Source organism: Molossus molossus, unplaced genomic scaffold (assembly GCF_014108415.1).
Source record: "Molossus molossus isolate mMolMol1 unplaced genomic scaffold, mMolMol1.p scaffold_m16_p_1, whole genome shotgun sequence".
NCBI classification, from domain to species: Eukaryota; Metazoa; Chordata; class Mammalia; order Chiroptera; family Molossidae; genus Molossus; species Molossus molossus.
In genome coordinates, this window is record NW_023425344.1 from 31,494,735 (window position 1) to 31,511,804 (window position 17,070).

The 17,070-nt window shown below is 39.1% G+C and overlaps 1 protein-coding gene across 1 annotated transcript in view; it reads left to right on the plus strand.

The window, feature by feature from the left end:
- The window catches only part of GRXCR1 (glutaredoxin and cysteine rich domain containing 1), a 111,646-nt gene extending 96,311 nt beyond the window's left edge, over positions 1 to 15,335 (plus strand). The window contains exons 3-4 of the mRNA XM_036275426.1: positions 5,868 to 5,933; positions 15,039 to 15,335. Of these exons, the coding sequence (XP_036131319.1) occupies positions 5,868 to 5,933; positions 15,039 to 15,218 (246 nt within the window). The 3' untranslated portion in view covers positions 15,219 to 15,335. The remainder of the gene's footprint in view (positions 1 to 5,867; positions 5,934 to 15,038) is intronic.
- Positions 15,336 to 17,070: the final 1,735 nt, after the last annotated feature.

Consider the following 17,070-nt stretch of genomic DNA (forward strand, 5'->3'; position numbering starts at 1 on the left):
GGTCACTAGAAGATGTTCCAAAGAGTAGTGTAGGGTATACAATGAAGTAGACAGAAGTGAATGGCAGGGAGGTCATTAAGTGAGAAAGAAAAGGAGGCTTGTTTAAGCCAGCAGGAAGGATGAAATTTCCTACTGTTTGATTCAAGAACCAGTTCTGGGATGGCATTTATCTGGAGACTATGTTTTCATGGTTAATTAAAAAGCAAGACTATTATTTATTGTATCAGCCAGTTTATACAAAGTCTTATGTAAGGCATTGCTTTGTTGGACTACTCTGCTAAGAAACACTTTGTTTTAACTGAGGAGCTGGCTCAGAATTAGATTTAAGGCTCGATTGTAACTATTTTGAGATTTATTTAGAACATTTCCTATGTCCTGAATTCCCAGTCAAATTTTATTTCATTATTTCATTGTATGGATCTTTTGTTGCAAGTTGCTTTCATAGTAACATGAAGTGGTGTATAAAATAAATAATATATACAGACAATTAAAGTTGTGTTTGGTTTTGGTTGGTGAGAACATTTTTCTAGTTCCTCTGGACCTCTCAGAAATGTCAGGTAAGCAGTTTCCAAATATTGGTGTTCCATGTGGACACCAGAGCCTGAAGATCAACATGGAGATATATCAGCATGGAGATAGCTAAACTCTGTATTTGCGACTGTAAACAGTACTTGAAAAAAGCACTTAAATATTTATATTGGTTTTTTTGTTTTTGATAATGGTGTTTGGAAACTTTCGACCTCGCAACTCTTCCCAGAAATCTAGAAGAGTGTGCTAGATACAAGCTGATTTACAGCAACCTATTATTTTCTTCAGCGTATTGTTAAAGTAGATTGCTGGCACTGTGGCCCGGTATCGTACCTCTGTTTCCTCTGGGGCACTGATCCAAAATTCAATGCAGAATATCATAGGCAGTTTCATGAAACCTAGACTTTCTCATTTTGAATGAAAGGAAATGGTGACTGACTATAAAGGGTGATATACATATAATCTTTGGTAACCTTATTGCCCTAATTAATTTCCTTCACTTTTTCTATGTGCTCAGTGAACTACTATTCTTCCTAAAGATTATGTAATCATTACATTATGAAGAAAACTTTCCCCAATCTTCTTAATTGGGTAAAATTCACCTTATTATATGCTTTTATAGCATCTCATACCAATGCCTCTGTTGTAGCATTTATGACAATGGCAAGTTTACATTTATTTATTGATCTTTTGTTTAACATCTGTCTCCTCCAAAAGACTACATGCCCTCAGGAACAGGGAGCCTTGTCTTTTCTTTTCTTTTCTTTTCTTTTCTTTTCTTTTCTTTTCTTTTCTTTTCTTTTCTTTTCTTTTCTTTTCTCTCTCTTTCTTTCTCCCTCCCTCCCTCCCTCCCTCCCTCCCTCCCTCCCTCCCTCCCTCCCTCCCTCCCTTCCTTCCTTCCTTCCTTCCTTCCTTCCTTCCTTCCTTCTTTTTTATTGTGAAAACACTTTAAAAAATTATTATTTTTGCGATTTTTATTTATTTATTTTTGTTACATATCTCCTTTTTCTCCCCTAGACACCTTCCTCCCCATCCCCCCCCAGCACTGTTGTCCATGTCCATTGGTTATGCATATGTTCTTATAAGTTCTTTGCTTCATCTTATGCCCCCGCCCCACTCCCTTTCTCTGAGGTTTGTCAGTCTGAACCGTACTCCTTTCTATGTCTCTGGGTATTTTGTTCATCAGCTTATTTTGTTAATTATATTCCATAAATAAGTGAGATCATGTGGTATTTGTCTTTCTCTGATTGGCTTATTTCACTTTGCATAATACTCTCCAGGTCCCTCCATGTCGTCTTAAAGGATAAGAGATCTTTCTTTCTTACCGCTGCATAGTATTCCATTGTGTATTTGTAGAACAGCTTTTTTATCCACTCATCTATTGATGGACACTTGGGCTATTTCCAGATCTTAGCAATTATAAATTGTGCTGCTATGAACATAAGGGTACATATATTCTTTTTGATTGGTGTTTCAGACTTCTTAGGATATATTCCTAGGAGTGGGATCACTGTGTCAAATGACAGTTCAACTTTTAATTTTTTGAGGAAATACCACATTGTTTCCCATAGTGGCTGCACCAGGCTGCATTCCCACCAGCAGTGCACTAGAGTCTTTTCTCCACGCCCTCGCCAGCACTTGTTGTTTGATTATTTGTGGAACCCATTATATGGGAGAACATAATTGCCAATGATACATCAGATAAGGGGTTAATTTCCAAAATATATAGAGTACCTCATACAACTCAACAAAAGGAAGACAAAGAACCCAATTAAAAAATGGGCAGAGGACCTAAAGAGACACCTCTCCAAATAGGACATACAGATGGCCAAGAGACATATGAAAAAATGCTCAACGTCACCATTTGTTTTCTTATTTTATACCTCTTACATTTAGCACAGTGCCTAACCCATATGGGGAGCTCACAATAGGGTTGACTATGGCAATGAGTGGGTGGACATGTATAGTTGAGTGTGGTGTGCGCTTTGCCCATTTGTGATCAGAAGTGAGGGCAAGTGCTCTGGCGGTCCTGGCCAGCGGGGCTGATTTCTTTTCTCACCCTTTTCTTATTTCTTGAAGGTATGGGTTTCCTCTTGGGGATCCATACACGAGGAGAGATTATATAAACTCTTATCTTTGTCTGAGACATATGTTGCATGTAAAATAAAGTGGCTCATTCACATGTCACAGCTCACTACTCTGAATTTGAAGGTGGGAACTATTGAGAATAAAGCTAATTTCATGTGTGGAAGGGTAATGAAGCGGGTCCTTTCCTGGCATATGCGAAATAACTGAACAAGGCATGGCAGTGAGATACAAAAGGACAAGAACTAAGATGTGCTGTGGCTCCTCTGGCACATCCGTGCTGCTCGGAGTCATGTGGCGAGAGCTTTCATTCAGTTCACCCCCTTGGGCTCCGACCGTGAGCACTTAGCACGCGTGATGCAGCACAAAGGGTGTCGGTTATAGAGTCAGCAAGACCTGAATTCGAGATCTGACCAAGCCTTGTATTAATAACTAAAGGCCCCAGGAAGGCTCTTTATTCTCTTCAAATTTCTGTTTCTTCATTTTAAAAATTGAAATAAGAATGCTTACTTTGCACTGATGATTCAAGGAACCAGTACCTCTAATGCACTGAAAACATTGTTTTTACCATTATTTTCAGGATTGCATTAATTTTCAGAAAAAAATAATTCTGAATCAATTGAAACATAAACTAGAAATATTTCCATAGGTATCCTAGAAGTTGTGGTAAACTATGCCAGATAGTAACATGATTAATTGACTGTGGAGTTATATTAAAAAACTAACAAACACACCTGTGACATTCTTAGCCAAATGCCATCTGGGAAAAGATTAGTACCTAAAAATATCAATATGTAAGAAAATACACTTTTTTGTGGACACAAGGGTTTCTTTTTAGGCCAAGTAATAATTGTGATACTTTTGATGGAAAACTGCAGGGAATGAGAACATTGGAGTGTATAAATGCAGTGCCAACAGGAGAGATTGAGAGCTACCCTGGTAAAAGTCCTAAATCAGGATGGGAGGAATCCAGGTTTTCCCTGAAACTTGCTGACAAGGCTGGTGCTGCCCAGGAGCAGAGAGGCACCATCTGATGATCTCCTTGTCTGCCTGTAGGGCCTTGTACTTTGGTTCAGCAAAGACATGGGACCCCTTGGGGATACAAAGGGTTTTGGGTTACTGTTTCTGCTCAGCATGTACACAAGGACCAGAGGGCTTCTTCCAAGGAAAAAATCTGAGGGCTGACCTTATGGAGTTTACAAGTGGAGGCCATTTTGAATAGCAGCATTTGAGAGAGAGAGAGAGAGAGAGAGAGAGAGAGAGAGAGAGAGAGAGAGATATCTCCCAGGCCTCTGTTACAGAGCAAAGTTCTTCCCACCTTAAGCACTTGGTACACTACCTGTGCACTAGACAGCGGGGTGTCTTGAAGAGCAATGACCGTCATGCCTTTAGGTACATTGCTTGAAGTGGGCAAAGCCTGCATTTCGTCTGAAACATGGAATCTACTTCCATAGTAGTGATGGTGCTGGGACTGTCGGACTGAGGCCAAGCATATTTCATGCATTTAAGAGTAATGAGACAGTCCTTTCCTGGCCTATGCAGTGTGTGCCAACAACCGACGAAGCACACTGACTGCTGAGATGAGAGCTGGGATGCAGATGTGTGATAGCTTCTCTGGTCCATTCATTGTGCTTGGAGTTACTGTGGTGCATTTTCTTTCATTGAAGAAAAATGACTCATGCATTGTTTCCTTACTGCTTCGGTTCCTGAGCCAAATTCCCCAGAGGCTCTTCCCATTTTAACTTAGCTGACTCTTAAAAGAAATACAATGTAGTAACAGTAAAATATTACCAGATATTACTATGTTTTATACTTTAATGTTTTATTTTGGTGCTTTTGTTACCTTTGTTCCCACTTTAGGGGTGTCACGTCTATATTCCTGGCAAAACTACCTACAAGTAAAAGAATATAACCTGCCCCATAGAGCTACATATATTTTCTGTAGCCCTGTGTATTTTTCCATAGTGCTTTATAAAATATTAAGTTGACATTTCTGATGGTGATTAAGCTGTCATGAATTATATAAGATCAATGAAAGTTAAGTAAACCCAGAACCAAAGATGCCTATACATCTGTGGGAATTGCCGAGCCTACTTGGAAAACTCACCACTCTTCAAGGTCCAGATCAAATGCCACCAACCTCAGAAATCCTTCTCTACCCTCAGTCAGCAGATCTTTCGTCCCCCGTGTTGTGATTTCTTAGCTCACCTGTTTTCTGCATCATTTTCAACTCCACCCATGCGCTGCTTTGTTTTGTTCACATAAAAGGGTACTGTAATCTCCTTAAGAAGGGGGACCTTTCTATTTCGAAGCAAGTGTGTGTTTCCCACCCTGCCCAGCACAAGTAGAAATCCAACCACTATGTGTGTAATGGCATTTTCTCGTCTTGTTGATTACTCAACAGTGGATTCAACATTCTGTGCTGGGGATATGATGTGAAAAAGGAAGATGTGGTCTTCGCCTTTGATTAGAAACAATTACCCCAAGATTTCTTTCTTTCTTTCTATGACTATATGTCGGGAAGTAAAGAGGGAGACTGTAAGACACTGGAAAGGAGAAGAAAATGGGCGGCTAGAAGAAGCAGGATGAGCTTGTTGGAAAGTGCCCACATTGCTCCCTTCTCGTTTGTACAGTTTCAGAAGTTAAAACCATTGGTTCTGGAGTCCGCGCCCTGCCTGTGTTAAAATGCCCACTCTGTTTCTTTCTGGGTGACCTTGACTTAATTGAATCTCACTGAGGCTCAGTTTCTGCTATGAACAGAGTCAACCACATCAAGTTAGATGATGTTGGGTGCCTGCCTCACTGTATATACTTCCTATCAGTGGTTATTAATTTTATTATTGTTTTAGCTACTGTTGTCATTACATGCATGAGTCTGAGGGAGACCATGTCCAGGACTGCTTGGAATGGAGCCGAGACAGCCCGGCTGGCAAGTTGCTCAAAGGCTTCCTCTCTCAGGTGCTGGAGCAGGTCTCAGGCCCGGAACAACTCAAGGGGGCGCCGGAGGCTTTCCCGTCTGGACATAGTCTGACAGCTGGCCACCTCCCCTTGCCCACAGTGGGCCTTAGATGGGAACATGTGAAAGGAAAGATACATTTCTTCTCTTCTTTGGCCTCCTGGTTGTAAATGTACTAAGATCTGATGGGAAGAATCATGGTCAGTGTTTTGTAGGTTAAACTTTCCTGGCTAGAGATTTGTTTTCTCCAATACTAACACAATGGATTTTCTTTCCCCCTACCCTCTCTTGTTAATAGGGTGCTGAGAAAATTTTGTCAATGAATGAATCAGGAGAACTGCAAGACCTCTTAACCAAAATTGAGGTAATTGTGCTTTTAGCAACTTATTTTTAGTAATCAAAATATTAAACACATTTTGATTGTAATTAAGTTTTCCTAATTGAACTTTCCCATGTTCTTACACACATGTAAGAGGATACACATGGCCGTTTTAATTTGATGTCACCTGCCATTAAGTTTGCGCCAGTTACAGCGACTTAGTGTTAGCTTCTGACAACCTCATAGTGTTAGCTGAAAATTCCAGTCCGCCTTTTTTTGAGCCTAATTCTCTATAATAGAGGTGATGTTGATAATGTGTCACAAATCAGTCACTTGTCTTGAACACACTTAAAATTTTTCATTTAAATTATTTTATTTTTCTCATGGACCAGGTCATCATTTCTAAAGATTAAGAAAATTTATTTCTACAAAAGTGCACATTAAAATTTTATTCCTATACAGCATCAGAAAAATACTTATTCAAATGTACAATGCATCAAATCAATATGCAACTAGAAAGCCCTCAATACCTCTCTGTTAAGCTTATTTTTCTCTGTGTGTAGGAAGATCATATATTTTATCATGCAAACTGAGATACTTTGAGAGTACAAGGGCGCATCGATAATTATTCTGGGTCAGCAAACATGAACCTGGACTTTCCTAGGTGAACCAGGCAGTGTGCCCACCTGGGACCTAGTGTACAAGCCCTACCAGCTTGTCCTGGTCTAGTCTCCCTTGCTGACCTTGTTTTTGGTAGTCTCCCATTCCTTCCATGTCAGTGGAAACAAAGAACTCTCTGTGGTTTGTCACTACCATTCCTGTGTGTAGCTGTTCTTGCCTATAATGCTACTGTTCCAATGGCTCATTTCCCTCCCCATCCTCCAGGCCCGTCCGCACTACACTTCTTCCCCAGATCATTCCTGATCTCTTCCACCTTTGAATTCCTGTAACCCTCTTTTCATTGGGTGCTTATCAAAGTCTTTCGATTTTTGTATTACTTTTCTTTGGGTCTTTGATTCATGTTCCAAATGAACTATGTGCTCCTTGGTTTTAGGCATCATGTTTTATTCATATTATGACCTTGCCCACAAGGACAATACAAAGCGCGTGTGTACTTGGTAGTTGAAAATTCCTTTCAGCTCGGAAATCTGTATGGATGGAGTTAATTTCTCTCATTTTGTACCTGTACCTTACTCCAACCCCATGAAACCATTCATTTGGGTTAATATAATATTTTTATTTACATGAGTTGCATTGGTTCATGTGTATTATTTTCTGTGAACATTTTAAATGTATGTAAATGGTTTTATGGAATATATCTAATTTTCTTTCATATTATTTTCTTTAGGCACTGTGTTTTTAGGTAACATCTATATTGCTCTGTAAACATTTTCCATTTCTTCTAACTGCTGCCCAGTTCTTCATGACAGCACTGTTCCGCAGAACTTTCTTCACTGATGGGAGTGTTTGCACCTGTACTATCTCGAATAGTAGCCACTGGCTGCATGTGGCTTTTGAGCACTCAGAGTGTGGTTAGTGTAACTGAGACCTGCATTTTACATTTTACTTAACTTTTCTTGGTTTAAACTTAAATTCAAACAGCCTCATGTGACTGGTGCCTCCTGTTTTGGAGTGTCTGACTCCATGAAGCCCATCCACCTTTTTTTTTAATCCTCACCTGAGGATATTTTTCCATTTATCTTCAGATAGAGTGGGAGGGAGGGTGGGGGCAGAGAGAGAGGTTGATCGGTTGCCTCCCACAAAACCCTGACCAGGGCCAGGACTGAACTGCAACCAAAGTATGTGCCCTTGACTGAAATCGAACCTGCAACTCTGGTCGGAAGGCCGATACTCTAACCACTGAGCAATCTGTCAGGGCCCACCCACTATGTTTTATCTATTCTCTTTTCTACTGACAGGCACTCAGGTCCTCCAACTCCTCCCATCAAACAAACAGTGCTGCAAGGAACAACCTTGAACGTGCTTCCCATGGATTTCCCTGGGAGTAGAAATTGCTGGATCAGAGCTTATGCATGTATTTAGTTTTCCAGGAAGTTCCAGATGGCTCTCCAGAATGGTTGCACCGTTCAACACCCCTCCGGTAGAGAAAGAGGTTCCATATGTTCCCACATTCCTGACAATTATTTTACATTGTTCTCTAATTTACAGTTGTCTAATTTTTGCCAGGGTATTAGGCAAATTGCTTTATTGAGCTATATTGCTTTACTGTTTTCATTTATATTTTCCTGATTACCACTGAGTTTAAACATTTCATTTTACGCTTGTTAATTCTTCTGTAAATTGTGTATTCTTATACCTTGCCCATCAAATGTCTTACACTTGCCCTCTTTGGGGTTGATTTTCAGAAGGTCCTTCTATATTCTAGATGTTAACTTTTTGTTCATTTTAGTCATTGCAATGTTTCCTTCCCCTTTTCCAGCTTCTTTCATGGTGGTGTTTATCCAACAGAAATTGTCTAATATAATCAAAACCATCATTTTTCCTCATGTTTTGTGCTTTTAAGTTTGTATTTATGAAATACCCTTCCATTTTAAGGCCAGAAAGATATTGTCCAACATTTTTTTATATTACCTTTATAACTTTTCATATCTAGGTCATTAATTCATATAAAATCCAATTCAAATTTCTTACATAAGATAAGCCAGCTTCCCAACATCATCTACTAAATTATTGCTTTGTTGTGTCAATTTTATGTTATTGTAGGAAATCTCTGTATATACTTGGGTCTTTGAGCTCTCTAGTAAGTTCCACTGATCTAGTTGTTTCCTATGGTACCAATATCATCATATTGTTTTTATTTTTGTGGTTCAATAACAACTTTTAGATTCTTGCAAGGTAAATCTCCCTCATTACTCTTTTTAAAGATTGATGATTGACTTAGCTATTTATGGACTTTTATTCCATTGAGTCTGTAATTCTTTAATTCTGCAACTTAACACCAGGAAGTTATATTAACATAACCTATCTCTCTCTCTCAGTGCAAAAAATTTTGGAAAGAATATTTGTTTTCTTCATTAAGTCTGTTTCCTTCCATTCTACTGATGACATAAAGAAGGCACAACAGTTAAGACTAATATTAAAAAGAATGGTATGGTACTGACCTCTAATATTACAGGAGTTATAAGGTGCTGTCACTCTGTTGGTCTGCTTTGCCCATATGACCAAAGTAGTAGACACTTTGAAGCCATCCAAGAAAGCCCTGAACTCTGTCTGTGAAAGGGCTTAGATTTAAGATAAACTAACCCACATAAAGAGACTGGCCCTGGAGAATCAGTTGGAAGAGCCAAACAAAGTGGATAAGGGATGCGAGATTCAGATCCAAACCCATTTCATTCTTCTGGTTGGCTTTTGGCAATGAAGCAGGAGTTAAATATTCATGAGGTAGGAAACACTGGAGTCTTTACTACGTACCTAGTAATATTCTTGTTATTTTATGTATGAAGTCTCTGAACTCTCACAACAACTCTGCAAGATGGCTTCTATTATTATCCTCATTTTATAGACAAGGTAACAGAGGCACAGAGTATTAAATCACTTGCACATGACCTTAGAAATCATGTTCAATTAATGATTCTAATCAGGCTGAGTCCAAAGCTCATGATCTTAACCATGAATCTATGCTGTCATCACTCTTGAATTAAGTTTCATGTAGGTTTCTGGGAAATCTGACCATATGTGGCAGGACCCAAGGCCTAGGGGAATAGTTTACTGGGAGGTAGACAGAGTATTGCGTCCAAGGAACAGACTGGGTTTTAACACTGGGCTCTGATTCTCAGGGGGCATCATGGAAGATGTGCAAATTGATGATAACTTTAGAGAGAAACCTGACAGGTCCTACCAAGTTCCAATTTGTTGTTACTTGGGTGCTTGCTACATAGTGGACTTAACTGCTCTGGTCCTCATAATTCAGGTCCCAGTTTTCAGTGGTAATCCCAGTGATGGTGAGGAAAGAGGCTAACAGTCACAGTTGGGCAATCAGAAAAGGTGTCAGCAAATAATTTTGAGTTTAAAAATCTTGGCATACATCTCTCCCAAGTGAAAATTGCTCTAGGAAGCTGAGTGGGTCTGTTTTGTTGATGAAGATTGTCAGTGGCCTCTAACACGAGGTGCTGGCCAAAGGCAATAGAAACAAATGAAGTATGGTGATAGCCGTTATGTGACTCGGGTTCAATAAGGCCAGCTGTGCCAGTGCAGGCTCTGTGCCTGAGACAGTCACAGGGACCCTCCAACAGAATGTGAGCCCCATGTGAACACAGATTCTTGTCCATTTTGTTCTATTCTTTACCTCTAATGCCTAGAACAGCGATAGGCAAATAATGGGCACCTAGTAAATATTTTTTTGAATCCTTTTTCATCCAAAGTGTTTCTTGACAAGGCAAAGCAGTTAATTGACGAAAAAGAGGAGAAAAAGTAGGAGAATACTTGGGCAAAAAGAATAAATAGAAACACCACCACTTTTTGCTAACATTTATTTATTGTTATAGTTATGTATTTATTTATATTAATAACAGGCTAAAGGTTAGAAGCAAAGAGGTAAGTAAGGATTTCCCCAAAGCAGTAACCAAGAAGGATAGCTATCCTGCTGGGGGCCACACAGAGAGAGCAAGGGAGTCTAAGGGTATTAACAAACACCTTGTCGTGGCAGGTACTAAATTAAAGTTTTCTGTTAGTAGAACTTGTTTTATTTGTTTTTTAAAATATATGAGAAAACATTTTGTGTCATTTCTAGTGAGATTGCCAACATAGTGTCTATTTTCTGCACTTTTTTCTTGTAAAGCTTGACTCTCCCCTGAGGACTGGGGACTATTTGTTGTTCATGTAGAATAGGTAAGATGCCCAGCACCACGCTGAGGATGCTGAGCATGGCACAGGCTGTCTGTACAAGGCGTTGGAGTTGCTCCATTCTGGATGACAGCCCCTCCCAGGGGGGATGGCCACAGCATGTTCCGAGACTACAGCCTCAGAGCACCACCTACTCACTGGGGAAATCAGGCCATGTGCTCAGTCTGCCGCTCTCTGAAATCTGAACATCTTTTTAAGTAGGTTTATGGCAGTATATCCCACTGGGTTCAAGAATCAGACTCATACATTCAGGCTTATCCACGTAGTATCGTAAACTACAAATTTCCTCTGTGTCTGCATTTTGTTTGGTGGCTTCTTTCCCAAATCTACAAATTGAGGATGCTAGAAACTCTAATTATCAGGGAAGATTCTGTTTATTAGCAGCTAGGTCAGACAGAGAGGTGTTTATTAGGCACTTAACAAGCATTTTCTGAATTAAAATGTTGAGTATAGTTTAAAGCAAAATATGTAGACAAAGCTGAATCATCCAGAGATGATTATATGTCAAGTGTGCACTCTGACAATTTGTTTCATGGATTAGGTCTGCATCATAGACAATCTGCATGGTGAGGTTTATGGTCACAGAAACTCAGATAAATTGCTTCCTCTTTGGTAGAATACTAAAAGGACTTTCAAACTCCTCCAGAATAGGACTAGATGATCTGGGGTTAAGAATAAGAAGTGCATTTATTTCTTAATCTTAAAAAATACATTGAAGATTATTGCTCCTAGCATCCTATTTCTGTATTAGCTAGCAGAAAAAACTTTGTATTTCTGAAATTTGAGATTTTGCTACCAAAAAATCCATTTGACTACCCTTTATGAACTCCATGCTTGGATACTTGGACCTTTGGTAGAGATTTGGGAGTTCCTGTTGCTGCAGCTCAGATGACTGCAGTGTGGAGTGTACCCAGTGGAAGATCTAAGGCGGGGCTAAGAGCTATCTTTAAGAGAAGAGGGACGAGTCTGTTTCACTGCTGTATCCCCAGTGCCTTGCACAGTGCCTGGCACATGGACACCCAGAAATATTTGTGGGGTGAATGAATAAGTCTTACCTATTGAGTATCTATTTTTAAAAAGTCTTTCTCCAAGAATATGTAAACAGAAAGAGATAAAAAAAGAGGATGCCTTTACACTTCTTTTTTCTTGAATTGTACTCCAAAGGGACATGCTTCTACCCAAACCACTATTCAGAGGGGTGAGTCTGTGGACTGCATGCTCTGAGTGCTATTCTCAACTAGGTCTGCGTGGTTCTCACTCTGCTGGACACATGACACTGAAGAGCTACCCTAGGTTCCTTAGTCGCTTCAAGGTCAGAGTCCTGTAGTACACCTCTTCATTGAAAATGTTTTGTTGCTAATAATAATGACTAATGTTAAGTTCGGTTATTTCTCCTTTTTCCAAGCTAAGTTTTGGGGGAATTTCTTAGCTCATTTCACATTTTTCCTGAGGGCAAAACTGTCCATGGAGGGACTGGACTCAGGACATGGGAACATCTGATATAAGCCACCTTCTTTTCTCTGTGAAAACTCTTTAAGATGGAACCAGAGTTCCGGTGTAATAGGAGTGCTCTGAAGGAGATGGCTAGGACTTGTTTATTTTTATTAGAAAATCAGATGCAATAGATTGTACTGGGTGCTGTGACAGGACCGGGGATCCTGGAGGCGCATGGAGCATTGGGGGAGCTTCGAGTGGCCCAAAGCCCCCCTCCCCATTTCCGCTTTAGTCAGAGCATTTATCCTCTTAGCTGTTTTAATCTTGGGAATCCTATGCAATGTTTTATTTTGGAAAAAAAATGGATGTAAATAAAGGTTGAAACTACTGTTAAAGAGAAAAGACAATGGCTTTTGGTCTTGAAGAGAGTTCTTTAATTTCTAGTTGTTTAGTACCCCTGCAACTTGAACATTATTATTATCTCTTTTACCCATTTAGAGGCTTTGGTTCCTCATTTGTAAAGTGAGGTTGGGTGAGAATTGGGCATAGCCATCCTTTCCAAGTTTGAAACAGCTAACTTGTTTTAAGAATGGAAGTGGCCTTATAATCTCTCCAGCACTGTACTCCAAGCATGAGAATTCACACCTGAATTACAACACATTTACTCTCCCTCAAGACCTTAAACCAAAAGACTAAGTATAGAAGACATATTTAAACAAAATGACTTTAAGAATAATAGAAAATGGTTGTGTCATATGACCACAATTTAGCTTGAGGCAGCAGTTCATAAAAATCCCTTCAAATAAGGATTTAGTCATGAAATAATACCTAGCAATGACTAGCTTTATTGAGTAGTTACTATGTGCCAGGCAATATTCTATTAATTTTTTATGAATCAACTCATTGAATTCTCTCAACAGCTCTTTGAGTAAAAGACAGATCTCATAATAGCATTGCATGGATTCTGATGACATTATTTTAGGATGACCTATGTCCATTTGTGATTCCCTTTAAAATGACCATTTTGCTTTCAATATTCATATATTAATTTAATTTTAGAAAAAAGTTTTCTCGGACTTGTGGAAGAGCTTTGAATCTCTGCAAACTTGACAGAGTTCCTTGTGTGTGTCATTCAGATCGGCAGCCCTTGCTTTTCCTCAGAGTAAAACTGTGCCACTAAAAACGAGCTATTACATGGATTTTCCATCTCGATACAACCGCTAAGCCAAATGGTAATTGCACATGGATCTTGCAGAAAATGCATAGCTGAAAGTGGTCTGGGAACATATACATTTTAAGGCAATCTTATCTTTATTGTTTGTTTCCCAAAGTACATTCCACTATGTAGTAATTAGGAGAGAATTACAGTTGTTTCCTGGGACGGGGTTCATATAATTGTTTGTGCTGGAGAAATGGTGGGTTAAACACAGTTACTCAGGTTTTTTTCAGTCATATTTTTTGGAAACTTTTATACCTGCCATTGTGAATCTCCAGAGAAAAACTGTGTGGATGTCCAGTGTGTGTGTGTGTGTGTGTGTGTATGGACCCACGTTTCCCAGCCTTATTTTACCCATTATTCTTGTTTCAAAGCTGGGCTTTCAAACATTGCTGCAAATTCCTATTTTGCAAGTCAGAAGCTTGGTAGGCACTCGCTTTCTTATTTTCCCTGCATTCATTTTATAATGGCTCCTAATCGTTCCCAGCTGAGGGAGGCCGCTAGTGAACTCTGGCACGAACGTGAGCACAAAGGCAAATAGAAATGTGTGTGGATAGTTTTCAAAATATTGTCCTCAACACTCGGCCTACTTATCTTCATTCTATTATCAGGGTTCTTTATCTTTACTTGAGGTGGAGAGGCTGATAGCCACTGTGTGAAGCTTTACAGACTTAGGTAAATGTCTTAAAATTTTTATGTCTGTTCTTCAAATATAAAATAAAGAATAAGTTGCTTGAATTATCTGCATTAAAAAGGGGGGAGGAGGGAATCAGTGGGTGAAGAGGGGGAAACATCTGTAACACAAATAAATTAATTAATTAAATTAAAAAAGTCTGTGTGTGTGAAAGGAGTTGTGAGGGAAGTTTCTATAATAATGCATTTAAAGTGCTCTTTAAAAACAAAACATATTCAGATGTGCAATATACAGTTGAATCTCCAGTTAGTGGCTCCTCCGCACTTCAGCCTTTAGTTTCTGACCTTCCAGATTCACTATTATTGATACTATTCTGTAAACAAAGACATAAAACTGTTGAGATATTAGAAAGCTACAGTATTTCCCTTTAATGCAAACCTCCATCTCCTGAACTGTTTGGTTTGTAAATATGTGTTTTCATATGATGGCTTTCTCTAAATGTGTGCCCTTTGACCTAAAATGCACCAAGCTTTGCCCGGCCATGTGGCTCCGTAGTTGAGCATTGACCCGTGCACCAGGAGGTCAGTAGTTTGATTCCAGGTCAAGGCAAATGCCTAGATTGTGAGCCAGGCCCCCAGTGGAGAGCATGCAGGAGGCAGCCAATCGATGTTCTCTTTCATTGATGTTTCTATCTCTCTCTCTCTCTTCCTTCCTCTCTCCCTCAAATCAGTAAAGAAAAAAAAAATGCACCAAGCTTTATAAATTAAGCTCATGTTATTGATGGCCATCAGTGGGACAATGACGGAAACTTCAGCCAGCTTTCCCCAGGTCTGGTTCTAGTAATATACATATATGTATGTGTATATATCTATCTAATACATAGCCATGTTATGCCAATACTTTTTTTATGACCATCAACAGTACAGAAAGACAGGAAGGCTGATTGAGTTGTCCATGCTAACACATTTCCTGTTCTCTCTTGTCCCCTTGCCGCCCTACACAGAGAGTGCAGCATCCTCACGAGTGTCCTTCCTGTGGGGGCTTCGGCTTTCATCCCTGCTCCGTGTGCCATGGGAGCAAGATGTCAGTGTTTCGAAACTGCTTCACAGACTCTTTCAAAGCCCTGAAGTGTACAGCTTGCAACGAGAACGGTCTTCAGCGCTGTAAGAGCTGTGCTGGTTAGGCGGAGCTTCCCCCAGGGAGGGCCTCGTTTTATTAACCGAGGCAATCATTTGCTTTATACTTTTTTTTTTTAAATGGTCACGTTTATGGATTAATCAATAAACTTTGTTTATTATAATTGCCTTTGTTTTGAATTTTTACTGTGACCATTTTCTATTTATTTATGAAATAAATGTTTATTTAACAACTATTATGTGCCAAGCCTTGTGCTAGATCCTGGTTTCTAGTTGGAATTACCCAGTACCATTCCCAGACAGCTACAGCCTGACTTCGTAAGTGGTTTTTGTTTCCTAAGGAAAACACAAAATACATCTATTTAATGGTGCTTTTTGCAATGTCTCCTTATTGATGAGTTAATTCAACTCGCCAGGTATATGTAACACATTGCTCTGTGTGTCCCGGCTGCAACGAAGAGAGAACTCTGGATAGTGGGAAAGAATATGATCACATTTATTCTTAGATGGTAAAGTTTTTATTACGTTTTGGAACAGATGATATTAATGAGAAATAATTAATGTTATCAGATGGATTTCTTGGTAATGATAAAAAAGCTGCCAGAAGACTTATCTGGACTTATTTTCTTTTCAAGCATCTGCTTTGTGCTGTTGTCACAGAAAGTCCTCCGGAAGGGCTGCTGCTGCCGTCCTCTTGAGCTGGGCACAGAGAACTACAGTTTGAGCACATAGTAGGCAATGAGAGCAAGGTGGACAGAGGGAATTTTTCTGTAATTATTGGCTGATTCCTAACTGTACACACATCTGTACTCTGATAAATTTCATAATATTTATAATAAGGCCATCAAAATATTATGTATCTTGGTTTTATAAAAAGCTGTAAATATTTACCAAATACTTCCTAATCAGCTAGGCAGGCACAGTATACAGTATAATTTCTGCTTTCATGGTGCTTACCCTCTAAGGAGGAAAGAAGTATTAAATAACTAAGCAGGATGAGTCTCATAAATACTAAATGAAACAATGTGCTATGGGAAAGTATAGCCAAAGGAAAAACCTAGATGAGTTAGGAAATGGTAAGAAGAGACTGTTGAACAACTGATTTTTAAACAGACATGAAGGGTAATTGGGAACTAGTTAGTCAAAGACAAAGGGATAGTGCTTCAGGTAAAAGATAGCATATGTGGAGACTCTGCGGTCAGAGAAAAGGTGTATGTTTGAGGGACTGCAAGAAATCCAATGTGAGAAATTTCAGTCTGGACATAGTGGAACAGCACATGGCAAACGGAGCCCACTGTTGATAACACATTTGTCGTGAACTAAATAGTAAAAAGTAAACAACTGTTCAAGGCATTGGAAAGCAACTAAAAATAGAATCAGAAAGGGATTCGATCACTAGACAAAGAGAAACACAATGAACCCCACATTTACCCAGCTTATCCCTGAGAGCACTCCCCAGTTTACACTGAATATAGCTCATAAAGAAAGTGTGTTGAAATTACAGACTTCTTTAAAATGTTGTCATCCAATTCACAAACATGGTAGAATTCTCTGTGTATTTGGATTCTCTATAATTTCTAGGCAAAAACTGCATTGTACTTTTAAATGTGAAAATGTTATACATCTTTTGTAAATGCATTCCCTGTACTTGATTTTTTCTGATAGTATTATAAATTGTATTATTTTAGTTTTATATTCGAAGTGTTTGTTACTTGTATACTGTATTTCTAATTTTTGTCTACTGACTTTGAATTCAACAATTTTGTTAGCTTCACTTTGAGGTTTAACAGTTTGTAGATTCCTTTGGATTTTCTACATTCCAATTGTGTTATTTACAAATAATGTGCTTAATTTTTTCCCAGTCTTTATGACTTTTGTTCTTGCCATATTTCATTAACT